The sequence below is a fragment of the Salvia splendens genome, chromosome 1 (genome assembly GCF_004379255.2).
Source record: "Salvia splendens isolate huo1 chromosome 1, SspV2, whole genome shotgun sequence".
Classification (NCBI taxonomy): Eukaryota; Viridiplantae; Streptophyta; class Magnoliopsida; order Lamiales; family Lamiaceae; genus Salvia; species Salvia splendens.
Window position 1 is genome coordinate 5,470,736 of NC_056032.1, and position 21,016 is coordinate 5,491,751.

Sequence of the window (21,016 nt, forward strand, 5' to 3'; positions counted from 1 at the left end):
ATGATTTGATTAATTAGCAACTCCCTAAACTGAGTAGACAAAGTGCCCCTTAAGCTAATAGCTAATTAATGTGTTAAGAAATACACCAGAGTACTTCTTTGACTCTGACCCCCCATGAGTTAATGTATACGGAATATTATTGAATTAACTAATTTTGTGAATGTGAAATTTTGACCGGATGTGCTGTGACTAACATAAACCTAATTTTGTGAATGCGACTAACCTAAACCCATGGTTAATTCCTGTGTATTTTTGTATATAAATCTCTTTGCTCCGAAGATTAACATCAAGAATTTGTAATTAAACGACGTTTCATGGGTTACTAAATTTATGATAAGTTTGAGTTTAATATGTGTACCGATTTTAGCAAAAAGGCTCACAAAATAGCATAATCTTAAATTGGACTCCCAACGTGAAATGTCTAGCTCTGTCAATATATTGCACAAAAAATAGCAACATGTTACTCATAACGTGAAATGTCTGCCTCTGTCAATGTATTGCATGGAGAATAGCAACATCTTACTCATTTATTATGTTTCTTGACCAAAGTTACATCCTCATCGATTAAACGTGGCGATAAAATCAGCTACTTATATTTACTTGTCTAAATGAAAGGTGTTGTATCTAACCTGAACCCATGGCTAGTTCCTCTGTTTTTTGTATATATTCCTCTTTGATCCAAGATTAACATCAAGAATATGTAATAAAAGTAGGACTTTTCATAATTGATTAAATTTATGGCAAACTTGAATTTAATATGCATATTGATTTTAGTGAAAAAACTGTCACCAAAATTGGAAAAATGTCGAATTGCGCTCAAACATGAGATGTCCGGCTTCGTCACTTCTGCACATCAAATAGCTAGCTTTTCATGTCAGAACGTACTTGTATTACACATTTGTTCATCTTGACAAAAGTTATATTCATGAACATCGTGATCAACCAAGTGTGATAATAAAATCAACGTATACTCTACTTGTATAAATGACTAAGTGCTATATTCCTCTGTATTTTTTGTTTTATATTCCCATTTCCTCCAAGATTAACAGAAAATTTTTTGTAATAAAACTAGATTTTAAATTTGGTTTGAATTTGTTTACAAATTTCAACAGAAACAGTATCGACAAAATTTGCAAAACATCTTTTTGCTCCCTCCAACATACTAGTTTTTCTTGTTAGAACGTGTTACTCATTTTTTTTCTCTGCAATGTTTCTCGACAGAAGTTACATTCCTGAACATTCTGATCAATCAAAGCGTAACAATAAAATCAAATAAAATCTCTACTCATCTAAATGAAAAACAAAACAAAACAAAACAAAAAGAATAAGCCATATTTCCCCTGCTTCAGTTGAGATACCTATCACATATGCAGCCGGGATAAGGATTAGCGTAAAAATTCTCCTCTAATCTCAGCGTCGGCCCTGCTTCTCTCTGGTACGGCGCCCCCACTCTCTTCTCGTGCATTTTCTTCACCTTCCCCGCAAATTCCTCCCACGAAATCTCCCCACTGTCCATTCTATCTATCAGTTTCACAAAACTCATCCTGTCCATATTGTTAAATGGTATAGACAACATATTTAGAGAAGAAAGCAATGGGAGAAGATTATTGTATTTTGATTGAATGATGAAATGGTACTCAACACCCATATATTTATAGGGATGTTGGTGACTTTTGAGATCCTACAATAAATGTATATTCATGGAACTACACTACTATTGGAACAATGCATGCACATCTTCAATGCTTCTTGGAACTCCATTCTTGGAACTATATTCTTCTTTAATGCTTATTGATACTTCCCCTTTTCTCAACACTCCCCCCTCAAATTGAGTGGTGGGATCTCCAAAACTCAATTTGGAAAGCACATCTTCAAAGCTCCTTGAGTTGACTGCTTTAGTTAGGATGTCGGCAAGTTGATCCTCAGAGCGAACAAAAGGGAGTTCGACAATCCCATTCTCAATGTTTTCTTTGATAAAGTGTCTGTCAACCTCCACATGCTTCGTTCGATCATGTTGTACTGGATTTTGTGAGATGCTTATAGCGGCTTTGTTATCACAATACAACTGGCACTTGCTTGGAGGGAGATTAATCTCTTTCATCAATCTCCTTAACCATAAAATCTCGGTCAACCCACTTTTAATCCCACGAAATTCTGCTTCGGCACTCGAAAGAGCCACCACCTTCTGCTTCTTACTTCTCCATGTTACCAAATTACCTCCAACAAAGGTAAAGTAGCCTGCTGTAGACTTCCTATCGTTTGGGTTCCCTGCCCAGTCAGCATCTGTATAACCATGAATCTCAAGATGCCCATTTTTAGCGAACAACACTCCATGCCCTGGAGTTCCCTTCAAATACCGACAAATCCTAAGTGCTGCCTCCATGTGATCTGTCTGCGGCTTATGCATGAACTGACTTACGACCCCAACTGCATAGGCAATATCTGGCCTAGTGTGCGAGAGATATATGAGTTTTCCGACTAGTCGCTGATATCGACTACGGTCAGCCAGCTTGGCTCCTTCTCTGATTTGTAATCCGTGATTAACTGCCAGAGGAGTGTCTGCTGGTTTACATTCCAGTAGGCCGGTCTCTGCTAGGATATCCAAGATATACTTCCTTTGTCGCAGAAAAATTCCTTTGATTGACCTTAGCACTTCAATCCCAAGAAAGTACTTGAGATTCCCCAAGTCCTTCATCTCAAATTCCTGAAAAAGATTTTTCTTTAATTCCTCAATCTCTTCTAGGTCGTCACCTGTAATAATCATGTCATCAACATATATGATTAAACATGTGATCTTATCACCCTGCTTCTTAAAAAATAGCGTATGGTCTGAATTGCTCTGTGTATATCCATAGCTAATCATTGCCCCAGCAAACTTCCCAAACCATACTCTTGGAGATTGCTTCAATCCATACAAGGTCTTCCTCAATCGGCACCCTTCACCTGCTTTAAAATCTGTTGCAAAACCTGGGGGTGCCTCCATGTAAACTTCTTCTTCCTTCTTCAACTCTCCATGTAGGAAGGCATTCGTCACATCAAACTGGTGTAATGGCCAGTCCCTATTAGCAGCAATGGATAACAACACCCGAATTGTGTTCATCTTAGCTACTGGAGAGAAGGTCTCAGAATAGTCAACTCCATATGTCTGAGTATAGCCTTTTGCGACAAGTCGTGCCTTGTACCTTTCTATCGAGCCATCAGGTCTTCTTTTGATAGTGAAGACCCATCGACAACCCACTGGTCGCTTCCCTTCTGGTAGAGCACATTTCTCCCATGTGTGGTTTCGAATCAGTGCATCAATCTCTTTCTTCATTGCTTCCCTCCAATGCTTGTATTTCATAGCTTCTTCCCATGTCTGTGGTATTTCTTCTTCCTCATATAGTGCATTCTCGAAAGCCCGAGCCATCTCTGATAAATGGCCTTTGGCTAGGTTCACAACAGAGTACCGCTTTTTCTTGTCAATCCTCTCTGGCGTATACCTTTTGGGTGGAACTCCTCTGTTTGACCTTGGTGGAAGTATGTACCTCCCAGTGTCAGGGTCAACTCCTTCGACCTCGACTTCCTCAATTTCCCTTTCTTCGGCCTCAATTGAATTTTCTTCTGCACTTACAGTGTTAGCCAAACAATTATCTGTATCCACAAGATTACTTACAGTGGATAACCTTAACGGAGAAATATTTGAGGCGATGCCACTTTCTACGATGGACTCTACCACATCAGAGACTTGCTCAGCGGAATTGCTTACTGTTTTCTCTGATAGATCCGCATCAGGATTGCTTGGCGTTGGCAGTGGCATTGAGATCCAACTTAGCGGGTCCGTATCATTGTTATCCCTAACATTACTCTCCCCCTGACCGCTAAGATGGGTAAAGAAGTACTCAGTTTCAAGAAAGTTGCAGTTCATTGTAACAAACATCCGGTTGGACTTTGGATCGAAACACCTATACCCCTTTTGATTTACCCCATATCCTACAAAAACGCATTTGATAGCGCAAGGGGATAGTTTAGTTCTTTCATGTTTAGGAATGTGGACAAAAACGGAGCATCCGAAGACGCGAGGTTCAAGAGTCAAGGGCGGAGGAATTTTTGTGAAGGTGGACAAGACTTGTAGAGGAGTTTTATGTTTGAGAATACTTGTGGGCAATCGGTTTAAGAGATAGGCTGAGGTGGCAATGGCTTCTGGCCAGAAGTGTTTCGGGGCTTTTGACTCTATAAGCATAGAACGAGTCATTTCGAGGAGAGATCGATTTTTCCTTTCAGCCACACCGTTTTGTTCGGGAGTATGAGCACATGTGGTTTGGTGTATAAGGCCTTTGTTTTGGAAGAGTTGTTTCATGGTAGAATTAACGAACTCCCCCCCATTATCTGACCGAAGGACCTGAATGGTTTTGTGAAACTGAGTTTGGATAAGGTTATAGAAATGGGTAAAGTGTGACAAAACTTCAGATTTTTGTTTCATGAAATATATCCAGGTCATGCGAGTGCAATCATCCACAAAAACTAAGAAATATCGAAAACCTTGCCCCCCAATAACTGGTGCGGGCCCCCAAACATCAGAGTGTACTAAGGCAAATGGGGTTTCAACACGAGTATTACTTAATGGGTAAGAGTTCCGATGACTTTTGGATAAAAGACAAGTTTCACAGTACATGTCATGCTTAGGAATAATACTAGGAAATAATAATTTTAAGTAACCGATAGATGGATGACCCAAGCGCCGATGCCAAAGCCAAGCTTTCCTGTCAGCTGATCCGTGAGTTAACATGGCAGTCCCTTTTTGAGCTATCTCATCCACATAGTAAAGCCCATCACGTTCAGTGCCACGCCCAATTATCTCTCCGGTTCGGATATCCTGCAACAGACAAAATTGTGGCTGCATTAGTAACGTACAATTCAATTCCTTTGTGACATGACTAATGGATAATAACTTATGAGACATCGAAGGAATACATAGACAATTTGATAACTGCAAAGTTGGGGAAATGTTAACGGTTCCAGCCCCCTCAACCACCGTAAATTCCCCATTGGCAGTTTGGATATGAGATTTTAGAGGTTTCTGAAGGTTGGTAAGGTCTGAGGCATCATATGTTATGGTATCGGTTGCCCCACAGTCAAAAATCCATTTATCATTTTTCTCATGGCCATTAGATACTGCACACACAACTCCAAGCTTCTCGAGAGGCTGAAATCGATTTTGGCAAGTGGTTTGGGAAATTATGGAATTTTCAGGAGATTTGGGGGCTAATTGTGACTGAGAATTTTGGTGGGGTAAAACCTGCAATTTCCCAAAGATTTGGGGGCTTCCAATAAAAGAGCCCCCTAACCCTAATCTACCTGAATCGGGCGCCGCCTCTCCCCTCATCAATTCTTCACTCCAATCGTGAATTACACTCCCACTTCCGCTGGCAACGAAGTTTGCTGCCCCGGTTGTATTCGCCGGCTGAGCAGCTTCATTTCTGGTCCTTCCTCCTGGCTGGACAGCACCGGCGGTTTGCGCGACCCCCTGCACGGCGTTGCCTCCGTCGCCTCCAACTGCTGCGGCGGCGTGCCCGCCACGGTTCCATGGTGTTTGCGGTTGCGGCGGCTTGCCGTGCTTCTCTTCCCACCAATCTGGATATCCAACTAGTTCAAAGCATGAATCTTTTGTGTGTCTTTTCCGTTTGCAGTAGGAACACACCAATTTTGACTTGTCTTCTTCATCACTTCGCCGATTTCTATCATTGCCACTGCCGCGACCACCACTGTTGCTGCCCGCGACCACCACCGTTGCTGCCGCGACCGCCACCCCGAGAGCCGCCGGTAGGGTTCTGCCACCCTCGGATGGCGAGGCCAGTTCCAATTCCATCCATGGCAGCTGCTCCGCCGGTGTTTGCCTGTTGTAACACTCGGAGTCGTGTCTCCTCCTGCTGAATCAGGTTGTACGCATAGTCGACGGAGGGAAGTGGGTCCATTTTCAGTATCTCCCTCTTGGTTGTTTCATATTTGCTATCAATTGCATAGAGAAACTGACATACTCTCTGATCTTGTATGAATTTGTTATGAATCTCCATATCCTCTGGACATTTCATTGGGTTCGTCTGTTTTTGGTCGATTGAAATCCAGATCTCTCCCAACCGGCTCCATATTTCTTCTAATGAACTGCTTCCTTGCCTCAGTGTGGTTGCTTTGAACTGAAGATCATACACCTGGATTTTATCTCTTCCGCTCCCATATGTGACGGCCAACGCATCCCATATATGCTTTGCCGTCGGATGTTGTGAAACTCGACTGACCAGTCGAGGCTCAATGTTTTGTATTAACCAAGTGATCACACAGTGATCGGCTTGTTCCCATTGTATGAAGGCTGGATCGGTTCGCGGTGGAGAATGAGGCACTCCGGTGACGTGAGATACCATTCCCCGACCGCTTATTGCCGTCTTCATCAATACGGACCAAAGGGCGTAATTTTCTCCATTCAACTTATTCCCACCAATGTGGAGGGGCTGCGTGTCAATTCTGAATGGCATGGCAGCTGTTTCTGGTGGATTTGGTTGGTTCATCGCAAAACTATTGCGCATAAAGTTGGCAAATTGCCGGGCAAATTCATCTGCCATAGATGAATCTGAGGTTTCGGTTACTATATAGTTGTCATTTGACATTTTGGCTTATGGTTATAGATACAGCGGAAAAAGGAAAAACAAAAAAAAACGGGAAAGGGCCGAGAAAGGTATCAAAGACGATGATGATACCTTATCTGAGTCCAAACCTGCTCTGATACCATGTTAAATGGTATAGACAACATATTTAGAGAAGAAAGCAATGGGAGAAGATTATTGTATTTTGATTGAATGATGAAATGGTACTCAACACCCATATATTTATAGGGATGTTGGTGACTTTTGAGATCCTACAATAAATGTATATTCATGGAACTACACTACTATTGGAACAATGCATGCACATCTTCAATGCTTCTTGGAACTCCATTCTTGGAACTATATTCTTCTTTAATGCTTATTGATACTTCCCCTTTTCTCAACACATATAACAAACCAAATTAGATCAAACAGCTGAACTCATCCTAAATAAATAAATAAATAAAAAACTGTCCGAGAACTCATCCCAAAAGACCAGTTTACCCACCTGTCAGGATTAATAGTCCTTTTGAACCCCTCGAACCTCCGGTGCCCCTGCACCGCCTTCGCCATGTTCCCGTCGTACGTGTACACAAACACGTCGCTCTCCTGCGCCACAATGTAGTCGAGCGCAGCCAGCCGGTTCTGGTAACCCACAAACGGCCTGAGCTCCTCGGCCGTGGCCAGGGTCGAGTGCGAGTACACGTTGGGGTACTCGCGGCGGAGCGCGTCCATGCTCCCTTCGCCGTAGATCTCTCCGGCGACAATGTAGACGCGGGTGGCGGAGGGGTAGCCCATGGCCTTGAGGAAGACGGCGGCCTCCCTGGGGGCCAGGGGGCAGCCCCCGCGGGCGCGCTTGTCTCGGCTGTCGATCTCTTTCTCCTTCCAGTGCTTGGTGGCGTAGCGCATGCGGCGGAGCTCGTTGGATTCGGCGGCGGTGAGGTTGTGGCTGCAGCCGGTGAAGGCGAGCATGTCCTTCTCGTAGCGGAGGTGGAGGGCGATGTAGGGGGAGTATTCCTCTTCTTGGTCTCGGAGGCGAGCCACGAGCTTGCGGCCGAGGTCTTCGATGGGCGGGGCGAAGCGGAGGGCCTCGTAGTTTGTGCGGCACCGGAGCTTCTGGATGGACGGGGCTAGGCCGTTGTTGGCGAGGCGTGAGTCTGTGTGAGTGAATCTTATCACCCTTTTCTTTTTCAGCAATGTTCCCATGTCTCTGTAGTACCCTGCCTGCACCCAACAAATTCAACAATCTTGATGTTAGGCCTAATAGGGGTGAGAAAAAAATCGAAAACCGAATATTCGAACCGATCCAAACCAAAAATTTGAAATTCGGTTCGGTTTTGAAATTTCGAAAATTTCAGTTTTTCGGTGCAGTTCGATTTTGTAAAAAAACCAAACCGAAAAACCGAACTATATTTTAATATATATTATAAATTATATATATAAAGCTCTAACCCTAATTCTCCACTTCAGCCGTCCGCCTCTTTCTCCTAAATCAAAATTCTCCACCTCTCTTCAAAATCAAAATTCTCCAGAATCAGAATTCTCCACCCGTCTCCTCCGACCTCCAATCGTTCTCCACAGTCCAGCACCGACGACTCATCTCCTTCCAGCCATCCTCATTTTCTAAGTTATCCGATAGAATATTTGAAACTTGGAAGAAATTAAAGAGTGAACACTTAGTTTGAATTTTTATTTTGGTTGACATTGATGTTAAGGATTAAATATTTACATTTTATTGGTTGATGGATGTTAATTTTGGTTTGATTGGATGTTAATTATGTTAGGGTTTTATGATTTCTTTTCTTTATCGGTTTTTCAGTTTTTCCATACAATTCGTTTTTTCGGTTTTTGGTTGAAATTCAAAATAATTTCGGTTTTTCGGTTTAATTCGGTTTTTTTAGTTCGGTTTTTCGGTTTCGGTTTTTTTATTTTTTTTGTTTCGGTTCGGTTTCAATTTTTCCACAAATTCAGTTTTTCGGTTTCAGTTCGGTTTGGGCGAAAAACCGAACCGAAACCCGAATGCTCACCCCTAAGGCCTAATTCATGATTTTGATCAATGTTTTAACATGGTGTCAAAGCAGGCCACATGCTTAAGCCGAACGTGCCATCGAGGGTTACAAAGGACTCATTCAATCTCCAACTTATTTAGGACGGAACCTCAATATAGTTTACTAGTAGTAGTAATTAGTTGGTTTCTCCTACGTACACTTCAATAGATGAGATTGTATATATCTAATTCACACATGATCTAACAAATTTAAGGCCTCATTCCACCCAAACCGGTATACGAATCAATAATCAACTATAACATGATTTTGATCCATGTTTTAACATGGTATCAAGGCAGAGTCGAGCGTACCCCTGGAGGTGACGGGGCTTGAGTGGTCATGTTCAAACATTAACAAATATGAAAGGCTCACAAAAAAAAAGGAGCCTATTGAAATTTATTCACATGCTAGTTGTCCCAGATTTTACGTTTTAATGGATGAAACCTTTACTACCTGTAAAATCTAACAAATTTTAGGCCTAATTCACACCCACACAATCAATTGTAGCTTGTAAACTCATTGATTACCTTAGACCAAGAGATGGGAGCTTTGTTGACAGCCTTCACTCTTGCATACTTTTCCGGCAACTTGTCGACGATCTCAATGTCGAGACTTAGAACCTCAATAAAATGCTTCCAATCGAAGATATCCTTGAAGTCACTGCTCCATAGATATATCAAAAGCGATCATCAAAGTAAATCCAAAAATCGATCAATCAGTTTATATATAGTGAAAGAAAACCATATATACCTAGGATCTGTCCAGAAGCTCGAGTGATCGAGCGAAGGAAGCACAAGAGTCGCATTCATGATCTTCACTATCGCCACCATGTCGCATATCTATTGCAATTCATACTTACTCTTACATTCCTTGAATATATATATAAAAAATTAAAGATTCAATCTTGATTTTGTATAGATGGAGACTCACTCCTGTTCTCATCTGATTCAGTCCCCCGTTTGCTTGAACCAAAACATACCCATTCGTTGCATTTGATGTCTCTGAAATCAAAATGTAAAGATTCAATCTTGATTTTTGAGAGAGAGAGAGAGAGAGAGTGAGGGAAAAATTTCACGTACTGATGCGATTCTTTGGCCGTACAGTGCAAGGGTATAAATCGGCACTGTAGGGTTTTCTCCATATTTCTGAAATCTGGAGGGAAAATTGAATATTAGTACATGCAATACAAAAAAAAAGGAGACTTTTAAAAAGATGAGTTATGTTTTATTTCTGTTTGTTTAAAAATTAAAATAAAGAAAGTGCGCAACGTTCGGTTAATCATTAGAATTCAACGTTTAAGAGTGATTTGAGTGAGAAAAATAAATGTGATTATTTTCAACCGTTATTTGATCACACCCACTAAACACCATCGTGGCCAACTACAAACATAGCTCCGATTAATGCTAAATCGTTATTTTCAATAAGCAAAAATGCCAAAATATTACAATATCGTTCGTACAAATTAAATGATCATACACAAATTCATAACCAAATTTCTTGACCAATTGAAGTTAATAGTGACCGGAATTTAATTTCAGGTTAAGTTTGATTATTCATGTCGCCGTTAATTAATTTAATCCCACGGTCAACTAGTAGTAGTAAACGTAGTATAGTGAAAAATTAAATTAAATATGATTGATTACTAATTTATTGGTAATTAAGTATATTAAACTTGAAGGAAGTAAGTTTTAAATCAATTTAACAAAATTGGACGCAACTTTCGACTCACCGGAATTTTCTTTTTCCGGCGTCGCCTCCGTCTCTCCGCCGCGGGATGCGAGCGGAGTTCCGTCTCGAAAAGCGCCTTGTGCGCGGAGGAGGAGAGATCGGTCTTGAAGAAGCGCACGATCATCGTGTCCCTATCCGCCACCGCCCCGCCGCCTCGGAGCAAGAGGAAGAATCGGAGATAGGCGGAGAGCGCCACCATCAAAAGGAGGATCACGAAAACCGTTCGGCAGCCGCGCTTCCTCGGCGCCAGAGATTTCAAGAACCACTTCTCCGGGGACCACCGCGGCGGCGGCGGAGGGCGGAGATTCTGTCTGCCTTCCATGTTCGTCAAATCGTCTGCCTCCGTTTCTGATTCCGATGGATTCTCGTCGGTGGCGCGGCGGCGGTGGTGAGTATAATAGGTTGCACCGCCGTTAGACATGGAACGACGGAGGTGAAATTCAAAGAAGTGAGAGAAAGTTGGATGGTGGGAGAGAGGGGGAAGAAGGCATGGATGGAAAAACCGTTTCTTTCTGTTAATTTTGCTAAAATAGATTTTTATTAAATTGTGGGGTTTTAATTTTTTGGGGGGTTTTTTCTTTGGAAATTGAATTAAGCGTAATGTTAGGGGCAAACAAAAGTGGTGAGAGAAAGGAGAGGGAGAGAAAGCACGTTTAATTTCTTGCAAATCGTCTATGCTTTGATCATTATATATAGATAGTATAGGGCAAGGTGGAACAAAGTAGTTGCTCCAAGTGTGACATTGATTAATAAGTACTTACTACAATTGAAGAAGGAATACTTTTTTATATATATATATAGGAAAATGATCAATACAAAACTTGATCTCAATACAAAATCCAGACCAAATCTTGACCATGAGATTTGACAATCCAATGGTCAATAATTAAACAAAAACACGGAGGGTCATTGTAAAGCAGTTTTAGGTCATATTATAAACTTTGGGTTTGAGGTCATGTTAAGATCATTTCATGTCATCCTTACTATAATGACGTAAAAATAAGCTTACAATGACCTAAAAATTACTTTTGTATGCTTGGTTCTGCATTTTTGTATTAAGAATGGTTTTGCATGCATCAAAACCCAATTCATGAAAAAAATTCCGGCAGTTGCAAAATAGTTGTGGCACATGAAAATATATTTCCCTTATATATGTAATTTTGTATGCTGTAACTAAATAAAAAAATGAAAATTAAACTAAATAAACATGTATTTTCGATTGCCACGACGATAACTTTATAGTTGGAATTTTTTGCAAGACATTTTTATCCCCTAAAATGAAACGATCGATCAGTACTAATGTTAATTATCTAAACGGTGGAATATTTTTGTATAATCGCTTTAAACGATAGGGCAAAATCAATCATTTATCCAAAATGAATGTATGAAATTTTGCATACTGTCATCGAGAAAGATTCATCGAGAAAGATTGTTATTAACATCTAGACAAGAAGATACGACGTTAAAAGATCGCTATTTATAAATGAGTAGTATATAACAATGTGAAATTAACACGATGTGTTTGTGTGGCTCTAAGACATGTAGTACTAGTAACTATAGTACTTATACATTTTTTTATAATTTATGCATATATTTTATTTGATATCCTACTATTTATTTTGGCAGTAGTTTTCACAAGTTATCATATGCCAATTTTCAACTTTTTTTTAACGTATGACCATGCCCAATTTTTTGCCGAAACATTTCGTTCATTAAACTTCCATCTCATTCATTATTACTCGTTTATAGAATCAAGTTTACTTTCCTTGCCTAAACTACTCTTTAACAGTTTGTAACATTTACGTGCAACTAAAATTAATAGTAATACATAATTTTATTTTCATCATAACTCACTTAATTATGACTAATTACTGTCGAAAACGATACGTGATCAGAAAAGATCTTGTTATTTTTGAAGTTGAAACGATTATGCAACTAACTGATTATTATTATTTTTTATTATTATTGTTTAATGTCTGTGTGTAGTGTTGATAAATATCTCATCATTTGTAAAATTAATTGGACCAAAATATATTTCCTACTTTCACGTTCACGTTCCTGAAGGGTGAAAAATTTAGTAACAAATTCCAGAATCTTCTGCCGAATCGTCTTGGTCATGGGAATTTCATTTTACAAAGATTTTTCAAAACTTTATTTTGCTATTATAAAAAAGTCAGTTTTTTGGGGAAATAATTCGGGAACTTTTCACTCAACCTTGAGTTGCTGATTGATGTAATAGAAATAGAATGAAAAGAATTTCAAACTTACAATGTATGCCACATAAACTAACAATGCAATGAATATAATAAAGTCACGAATTTTTATGTTTTTACTTCGTGAATACATAGATAATTAAATATGTCCCAAAAAACATAAAGAGTGGATTATGATCCGTGTACATTTCATATTTCTCTGGACGTGACATGAAAAAACAACATTACGACTAATAAGACTGTTTGATACTTGATTACTGAAATAGACTTCTTGAAATTGACAATACATGACAAATACTAGTACTGTTTATGTTACTTCACCACAAAAACATAGTATTTAAATAGTAATCAATTAAATACGCAAATCTACGAATTTAAGACGTTTTTCTTAATTTGTACCCTAAATTTTAGCCATTAAAAAAAACAATGCAATTAATAGATGAATTGGTTGTAGTGCATATTACTATTGCATATGTGAACATCATCCACGAATAGTCGAATACTACCATTGCTTGGGCCACGTTATTCTTATTTGTTTTATTTTATACTCCGTGTATTTATTTTGATTATAGTTTTAGACATCATTAACTTTTAAAAAATCATATAATAATTAATTATCGATTTGTATTTCTATAACTTCAAAAATAATGATGCTGATGTGAAATATATAGCACAGTATTTATCTAATATTATCATATGTTAGCATAAACATTTAATGTCATATTACGTGTGTATTTCTTCTTTTGTCGGGGAGACAGGGTCAACTTTGGAAATCATAGAATGATGATAAATAAATTTCATAAAAAAGTCCAACACTCTCTCAAAATAAATAGTACTACTATTTTTTATAATAATTGCACGACTTCTTTTCTAGGAATTGGGTTGCATTCCAATTAGGGGTGATATTGATATGATTCGAGCCACCTACGACATGTCATCGAATTGGTCTAAGTTTTAATGGAATGATTTAGTTGGTGGTCTAGCAACTGAAAGATTATAGATTAAAAAATATCATCAACACATCATATATTTAGTTGAGAGAACTAAATTTTTAGTCATTTCACTGATATAATTTGCTAGTTGTTCTTATACTTTTTAAACATATTATCAGACCTTTAATGAACATTAATATAATATTATTTTTAATGAACATTGATATAATATCATTGGAATAAATTTTGCACTTTTTAAAACTCTTTCTGGATTAAAATATCATCTTGCTATAGCAACTTTTTATTTATTGCAGCAAAAAAGGCGATTCTGTCGCCTTGGCGGCTCCACACTCCGGCCCGACATCATGTGAGGGGGTTCAATCAGGGTACGCAGTAGACTGTTAAGGGGGAGTTCTTAACCCACTGGCTGCCAGAAACCTATCTCTCAAGGCTTCACACTTGTGCCTGAGAGATGGAAGCAACTACACGACAGCAGTGTGATTTGAACCCAGACTTATTGTAGCAATATCTGCCCCTCCGTTGCCAACTACGCTGGTGCGGGCACAACTTTTTATTTATGACTATTTTATTAGAGGGAGAACCGCCGCTTCGATTGTATTTGGTTCATTCATTTATATTGTATTTGTTGGTAGATTGTGATAGCTTCGGTTTTGAGCTAGGCTGTTGAGTTCGGTTTTTGAGCTCGGTGATGGTGTTCGGTGTCAGAGCTCGGTGTTACGAGCTTAATCGAGTTCGGTGTTAGAGTTCGGTAGTTCGGCACCAAGTTCGGTAGCTCGGCAGCTCCGTGGTCTGGAGAGAACGATCAAAACATGAAGAAGAGTTCGGCTGTTATAACAACTCGTTTCAACAGCCGTTGGATGTACTTAGTTAGTCATGTTTAATCCTGACCGTTAGATGGAAAATAGCCGTTAGTTAGTTTTGACCTTTTAATAGTTTGTGATTCTGCTTTATTCAGTAATTTTTCATCTTCCGTTTCTGGTGAATAAAATTCTCTTTCGATTTCCAAGTCTTGATTTTTTCCTCTCCCAACATTCGATAATCTGTAGCTAGGATTAACAATTGGCGCCGTCTGTGGGAAAGAGGTGAAAGGAGGTTGGTTTGCGGACGATTCAAACGATCTCGATGGCGACAAGGCTTGAGGCTGAGAAATTCACAGGCAAGAATGATTACGGTCTGTGGAAGATGAAAATGAAAGCGATTCTGATCAATCGTGGTTTGGCGGCGGTTTTGGCTCCGGTAGATAAGGAGAATGCGCCAGTTCTTGATGAGAAAGCACAGGCGAAGTTCGATGAAATGATACAGCGAGCTCACAGTGCGGTTATTCTTTGTCTCAGTGATAAAGTTCTGAGGGAGGTTCAAGAAGCGACCACGGCGGTTGAGGTGCTAGCGAAGTTAGATGAGGTCTATTTGGCAAAATCCCTGGCCAATAGGCTCTATATGAAGAAGAGACTGTATTCGTACAATTTTGTAGCCGAAAAATCGATCGTCGAACAATTGGAAGATTTTAATAAGATCATTGATGATCTTGGGTCCGTGGATGTGAAGATCACGGATGAAGACAAGGCTATACTGGTCTTGAATGCGTTGCCAAGTTCGTATGATCAGCTAAGCGATGCAATAATCTACGGCAGAGATAAGCCAATCACATATGCCGAGGTTCATGCTGCGTTGATGGCGAAAGAGATGCTGCGATTGACAGGTGGGAAGGCATTGGAGACACAGGCTGAGAGTCTCAATGTCAAGAAATTCAAGAATAAGAGTTTCAAGAAAAACCAATATAATGAGTTTAAGCCTTCAAGCTCGGAGGGGAGAGAAACTCGGTCCTGCCACTGGTGCAAGAAACCAGGGCACCTCAAAAAGGACTGCTTCGTGTGGAAGAAAAAGCAAGCGGCTGAGGGAGGAAAAGCTGTCAACACAGCAGAATATTGCGAAGAGGATGAAGTTTCTGTTGCTTTGAATGTGATGGAGGAAAAGGAAAAGGAATCTTGGATAATGGATTCAGGGTGTAGCTTCCACATGAGCCCGAATCTGGACTGGTTCGAAGACATTAAAGAGTCAACAGGAACTGTCATTCTAGGCAACAACCAAGTGTGCTTGATAAAAGGCATAGGTACCATCAAGTTGAAGATGGAGAATGGGTGTATGGTGACTCTGAGTGATGTTAGGTATATTCCTGATGTTAAAAGGAATCTAATATCCTTAGGCTCTCTTGAAAGAAAGGGATGCAGATTTGTCTCTGAAGGTGGGCAGATGGTTGTTAGTAAGGCAGGAAGATCTATCTTGAAGGCAACTAGAAAAGGCAGTCTATATTACATGATGGCTGCTGTTCAGAGAAGAGACTCAGGGCATGCACACAATGTGGTTGGTGATTCTTTGAGTCTGTGGCATACCAGATTGGGGCACCCAGCAATTGGTAGTATAAAGGAACTGGTCAAGAAGGGTGTATTGCAATGCTCAGATCAGACTGATACAACTCAATGTGAGGAGTGTGTGTTAGGGAAAGCCAAGAAGTTGCCATATCCCAACAGCACACATTCTTCAACAATGCCTCTAGATTATGCCCATAGTGATCTTTGGGGGCCTGCACAGGAGAATTCAATTGGAGGTGGCAGATACTACATGAGCATCATAGATGATTTCAGTAGAAAGGTCTGGATTTACATATTGAAGCAGAAGTCAGAGGCTTTCAGCTGTTTCAAAACATGGTGCAGTGAGGTTGAGGCAGAGAAAAGGCTGAGTTTGAAATGCTTGAGGACAGATAACGGGTTGGAGTTTCTGTCCAAAGAGTTTGATGAGTTTTGCAAATCAAAAGGCATCAAAAGACACAAAACAGTTCCATTAAATCCGCAACAAAATGGAGTGGCCGAGAGGGTAAACCGCACTATCCTTGAGAGAGTTAGATGCATGATCTTGGCTGCTGGGATGAAGAAGCGGTTCTGGGCAGAGGCTGCATCCACAGCTGTTAAACTGATCAATAAATGTCCTTCTTCCAGCATTGGAGGGGACACACCAGATTTCAGATGGTATGGGAAGCATAGTGGCTATGATGGCTTGAGGACTTTCGGTTGTAAAGCTTTTGCTCATGTGAAGCAAGGTAAATTGGAAGCAAGGGCCCTAAAATGTGTTATGATTGGATACCAATCGGGTGTGAAGGGCTATCAGTTGTGGTGTGTGGAGCCAGGAAATGAAAGAGTTGTGATAAGTAGGGATGTAACTTTCTGGGAAGGTGAGCTGCCTTTTAAGAAAAATTCAGAGACTGCAGTAGATAGTTCTGGATTTGAGGTGGAGATTGGGGGAGTTCAACAGGAGCAGCAGGATGAAGATGAAAGAGAATCTGAGTTTCCTGATGCCTCTGATCTTGGACAACCAACTCAGACGGCAGCAACACCAAATGAGCCAGGAAGCTATAAGCTGGTTAGAGACCGAGGTAAAAGGATCAGAAAGCCACCAGAGAGATACTCTGATGCTGAGTTCCTGTTTTATGCATTACTAGTAGCTGAGGAAATAGAGTTCTCAGAGCCAAGCACTTATGAAGAGGCTATGGACAGTAAAGATGCAGAAAAATGGATGCAAGCCATGATTGAGGAGATTGATTCACTGCTTAGAAATGGGACTTGGGTGCTGGTGGAAAGGCCCAATGGTAGAAGGGTAGTGAGTTGCAAATGGATTTTCAAACAGAAGCTGGAAGGAGCTGATGGTAAAAGTGTCAGATTTAAAGCAAGGTTGGTTGCTAGGGGTTTCACACAAGAACATGGTATTGACTATGATGAAGTGTTTTCACCTGTTGTGAAACACACTAGTATCAGAATCTTGTTGGCTATTGTTGCAAGAAGAGATTGGGAGCTTGAACAACTTGATGTCAAGACAGCCTTCTTGCATGGAGACTTGAAAGAAACCATCTATATGGCACAACCAAAAGGCTTTGAGAGGCCAGGTGATGAGGGAAAGGTGTGCTTGTTGAAAAGGAGCATATATGGTCTGAAACAAGCAAGTAGGCAGTGGCATAAGAAGTTTGATGATCACATGGTTAAGAGTGGTTTTCTGAAATCAAGCTATGATGAGTGTGTCTATTAAGAGTGTAGGTGGAGCTGCTGTGGCATACTTACTCTTATATGTGGATGATATGCTCTTGGCTGGAGCAAGTTTGAAAGAAATTCAGAAAGTTAAGGCTGATCTCAGTAATGCTTTTGAGATGAAGGATTTAGGCTCTGCAAAACGAATTCTGGGTATGTCTATTTTCAGAGATAGAAAGAAGAGAGAGATTGTGTTGTCTCAAACTGATTATGTGCAGAGAATACTCAAGAGGTTCCAGATGAGTAACATCAAGGAAGTCTCAGTTCCTATGAGCCAACAATATAAATTGTCTGCAGACCAGAAGCCAAAATGTAAGGCTGAGGAAGATGAGATGAGACAGATCCCTTATGCTAGCATCATTGGTAGCATCATGTATGCTATGATTAGCACAAGGCCGGATGTGGCACAAGCTATTTCAGTAACAAGTAGATATATGTCCAACCATGGTAAGGAGCATTGGGCTGCACTGAAGTGGTTGATGAGATACTTGAAAGGAGCATCGGATGTTGGTATTCTGTTCAAGGGAGGAGAAGACCATGAAGGGGATGCTTTGGTTGGCTGGTGTGACTCTGATTTTGCTGGTAACTTAGACACCAGGAGATCTCAGTCTGGGTTCCTATTTACTTTGTATGGATCCGTCATCAGCTGGAAAAGCAGCTTGCAGGGAGTGGTTGCATTATCAACCACAGAGGCTGAGTTCATGGCTATGACATCTGCTGTGAAAGAAAGCAAGTGGCTAAAGGGGATTTTGGAGGATTTTGGTGTAAAGCAATGTAGTGTGAGCATTGGTTGTGACAACAACAGTGCATTGAGCTTGGCTAAGCATCAAGTATATCACGAGAGGAGTAAGCACATAGACGTGAGGTTGCACTTCATTAGGGAGGAGATTGAAAGAGGCAATGTGAAAGTCTTCAAAGTTCACACTTCAGAAAACCCGGCAGATATGTTGACTAAGCCATTACCTAAGGAAAAGTTTCTGCTATGTTTGAAACTGGTGGGACTGGAGAGGAGGAGTTCTGGTTGGTGACTCCGCTATCACAGGTGGAGTTTGTTGGTAGATTGTGATAGCTTCGGTTTTTTTGAGCTCGGTGATGGTGTTCGGTGTCAGAGCTCGGTGTTACGAGCTTAATCGAGTTCGGTGTTAGAGTTCGGTAGTTCGGCACCAAGTTCGGTAGCTCGGCAGCTCCGTGGTCTGGAGAGAACGATCAAAACATGAAGAAGAGTTCGGCTGTTATAACAACTCGTTTCAACAGCCGTTGGATGTACTTAGTTAGTCATGTTTAATCCTGTGATAGCGGAGTCACCAACCAGAACTCCTCCTCTCCAGTCCCACCAGTTTCAAACATAGCAGAAACTTTTCCTTAGGTAATGGCTTAGTCAACATATCTGCCGGGTTTTCTGAAGTGTGAACTTTGAAGACTTTCACATTGCCTCTTTCAATCTCCTCCCTAATGAAGTGCAACCTCACGTCTATGTGCTTACTCCTCTCGTGATATACTTGATGCTTAGCCAAGCTCAATGCACTGTTGTTGTCACAACCAATGCTCACACTACATTGCTTTACACCAAAATCCTCCAAAATCCCCTTTAACCACTTGCTTTCTTTCACAGCAGATGTCATAGCCATGAACTCAGCCTCTGTGGTTGATAATGCAACCACTCCCTGCAAGCTGCTTTTCCAGCTGATGACGGATCCATACAAAGTAAATAGGAACCCAGACTGAGATCTCCTGGTGTCTAAGTTACCAGCAAAATCAGAGTCACACCAGCCAACCAAAGCATCCCCTTCATGGTCTTCTCCTCCCTTGAACAGAATACCAACATCCGATGCTCCTTTCAAGTATCTCATCAACCACTTCAGTGCAGCCCAATGCTCCTTACCATGGTTGGACATATATCTACTTGTTACTGAAATAGCTTGTGCCACATCCGGCCTTGTGCTAATCATAGCATACATGATGCTACCAATGATGCTAGCATAAGGGATCTGTCTCATCTCATCTTCCTCAGCCTTACATTTTGGCTTCTGGTCTGCAGACAATTTATATTGTTGGCTCATAGGAACTGAGACTTCCTTGATGTTACTCATCTGGAACCTCTTGAGTATTCTCTGCACATAATCAGTTTGAGACAACACAATCTCTCTCTTCTTTCTATCTCTGAAAATAGACATACCCAGAATTCGTTTTGCAGAGCCTAAATCCTTCATCTCAAAAGCATTACTGAGATCAGCCTTAACTTTCTGAATTTCTTTCAAACTTGCTCCAGCCAAGAGCATATCATCCACATATAAGAGTAAGTATGCCACAGCAGCTCCACCTACACTCTTAATGTAGACACACTCATCATAGCTTGATTTCAGAAAACCACTCTTAACCATGTGATCATCAAACTTCTTATGCCACTGCCTACTTGCTTGTTTCAGACCATATATGCTCCTTTTCAACAAGCACACCTTTCCCTCATCACCTGGCCTCTCAAAGCCTTTTGGTTGTGCCATATAGATGGTTTCTTTCAAGTCTCCATGCAAGAAGGCTGTCTTGACATCAAGTTGTTCAAGCTCCCAATCTCTTCTTGCAACAATAGCCAACAAGATTCTGATACTAGTGTGTTTCACAACAGGTGAAAACACTTCATCATAGTCAATACCATGTTCTTGTGTGAAACCCCTAGCAACCAACCTTGCTTTAAATCTGACACTTTTACCATCAGCTCCTTCCAGCTTCTGTTTGAAAATCCATTTGCAACTCACTACCCTTCTACCATTGGGCCTTTCCACCAGCACCCAAGTCCCATTTCTAAGCAGTGAATCAATCTCCTCAATCATGGCTTGCATCCATTTTTCTGCATCTTTACTGTCCATAGCCTCTTCATAAGTGCTTGGCTCTGAGAACTCTATTTCCTCAGCTACTAGTAATGCATAAAACAGGAACTCAGCATCAGAGTATCTCTCTGGTGGCTTTCTGATCCTTTTACCTCGGTCTCTAACCAGCTTATAGCTTCCTGGCTCATTTGGTGTTGCTGCCGTCTGAGTTGGTTGTCCAAGATCAGAGGCATCAGGAAACTCAGATTCTCTTTCATCTTCATCCTGCTGCTCCTGTTGAACTCCCCCAATCTCCACCTCAAATCCAGAACTATCTACTGCAGTCTCTGAATTTTTCTTAAAAGGCAGCTCACCTTCCCAGAAAGTTACATCCCTACTTATCACAACTCTTTCATTTCCTGGCTCCACACACCACAACCGATAGCCCTTCACACCCGATTGGTATCCAATCATAACACATTTTAGGGCCCTTGCTTCCAATTTACCTTGCTTCACATGAGCAAAAGCTTTACAACCGAAAGTCCTCAAGCCATCATAGCCACTATGCTTCCCATACCATCTG

The 21,016-nt window shown here is 40.8% G+C and overlaps 1 protein-coding gene across 2 annotated transcripts; it reads right to left on the bottom strand.

Moving 5' to 3' along the window:
* Positions 1–1,180: 1,180 nt before the first annotated feature.
* On the bottom strand, positions 1,181–11,020 carry LOC121794603 (O-fucosyltransferase 19-like). 2 transcript variants are annotated; one of them, XM_042192848.1, is made up of 7 exons: positions 10,392–11,020; positions 9,742–9,814; positions 9,593–9,663; positions 9,413–9,501; positions 9,190–9,322; positions 7,123–7,838; positions 1,181–1,544 (listed from the first exon to the last, which is right to left on the bottom strand). In XM_042192848.1, the coding sequence occupies exons 1-7, from the start codon at positions 10,809–10,811 to the stop codon at positions 1,346–1,348; spliced, it is 1,701 nt and encodes a 566-aa protein (XP_042048782.1). In that variant the 5' UTR covers positions 10,812–11,020; the 3' UTR covers positions 1,181–1,345. The 2 variants fall into 2 exon arrangements, with proteins under 2 accessions (XP_042048782.1, XP_042048791.1); XM_042192857.1 differs by lacking the exon at positions 1,181–1,544 and adding an exon at positions 4,820–4,852.
* Between the last annotated feature and the right edge of the window lie 9,996 nt (positions 11,021–21,016).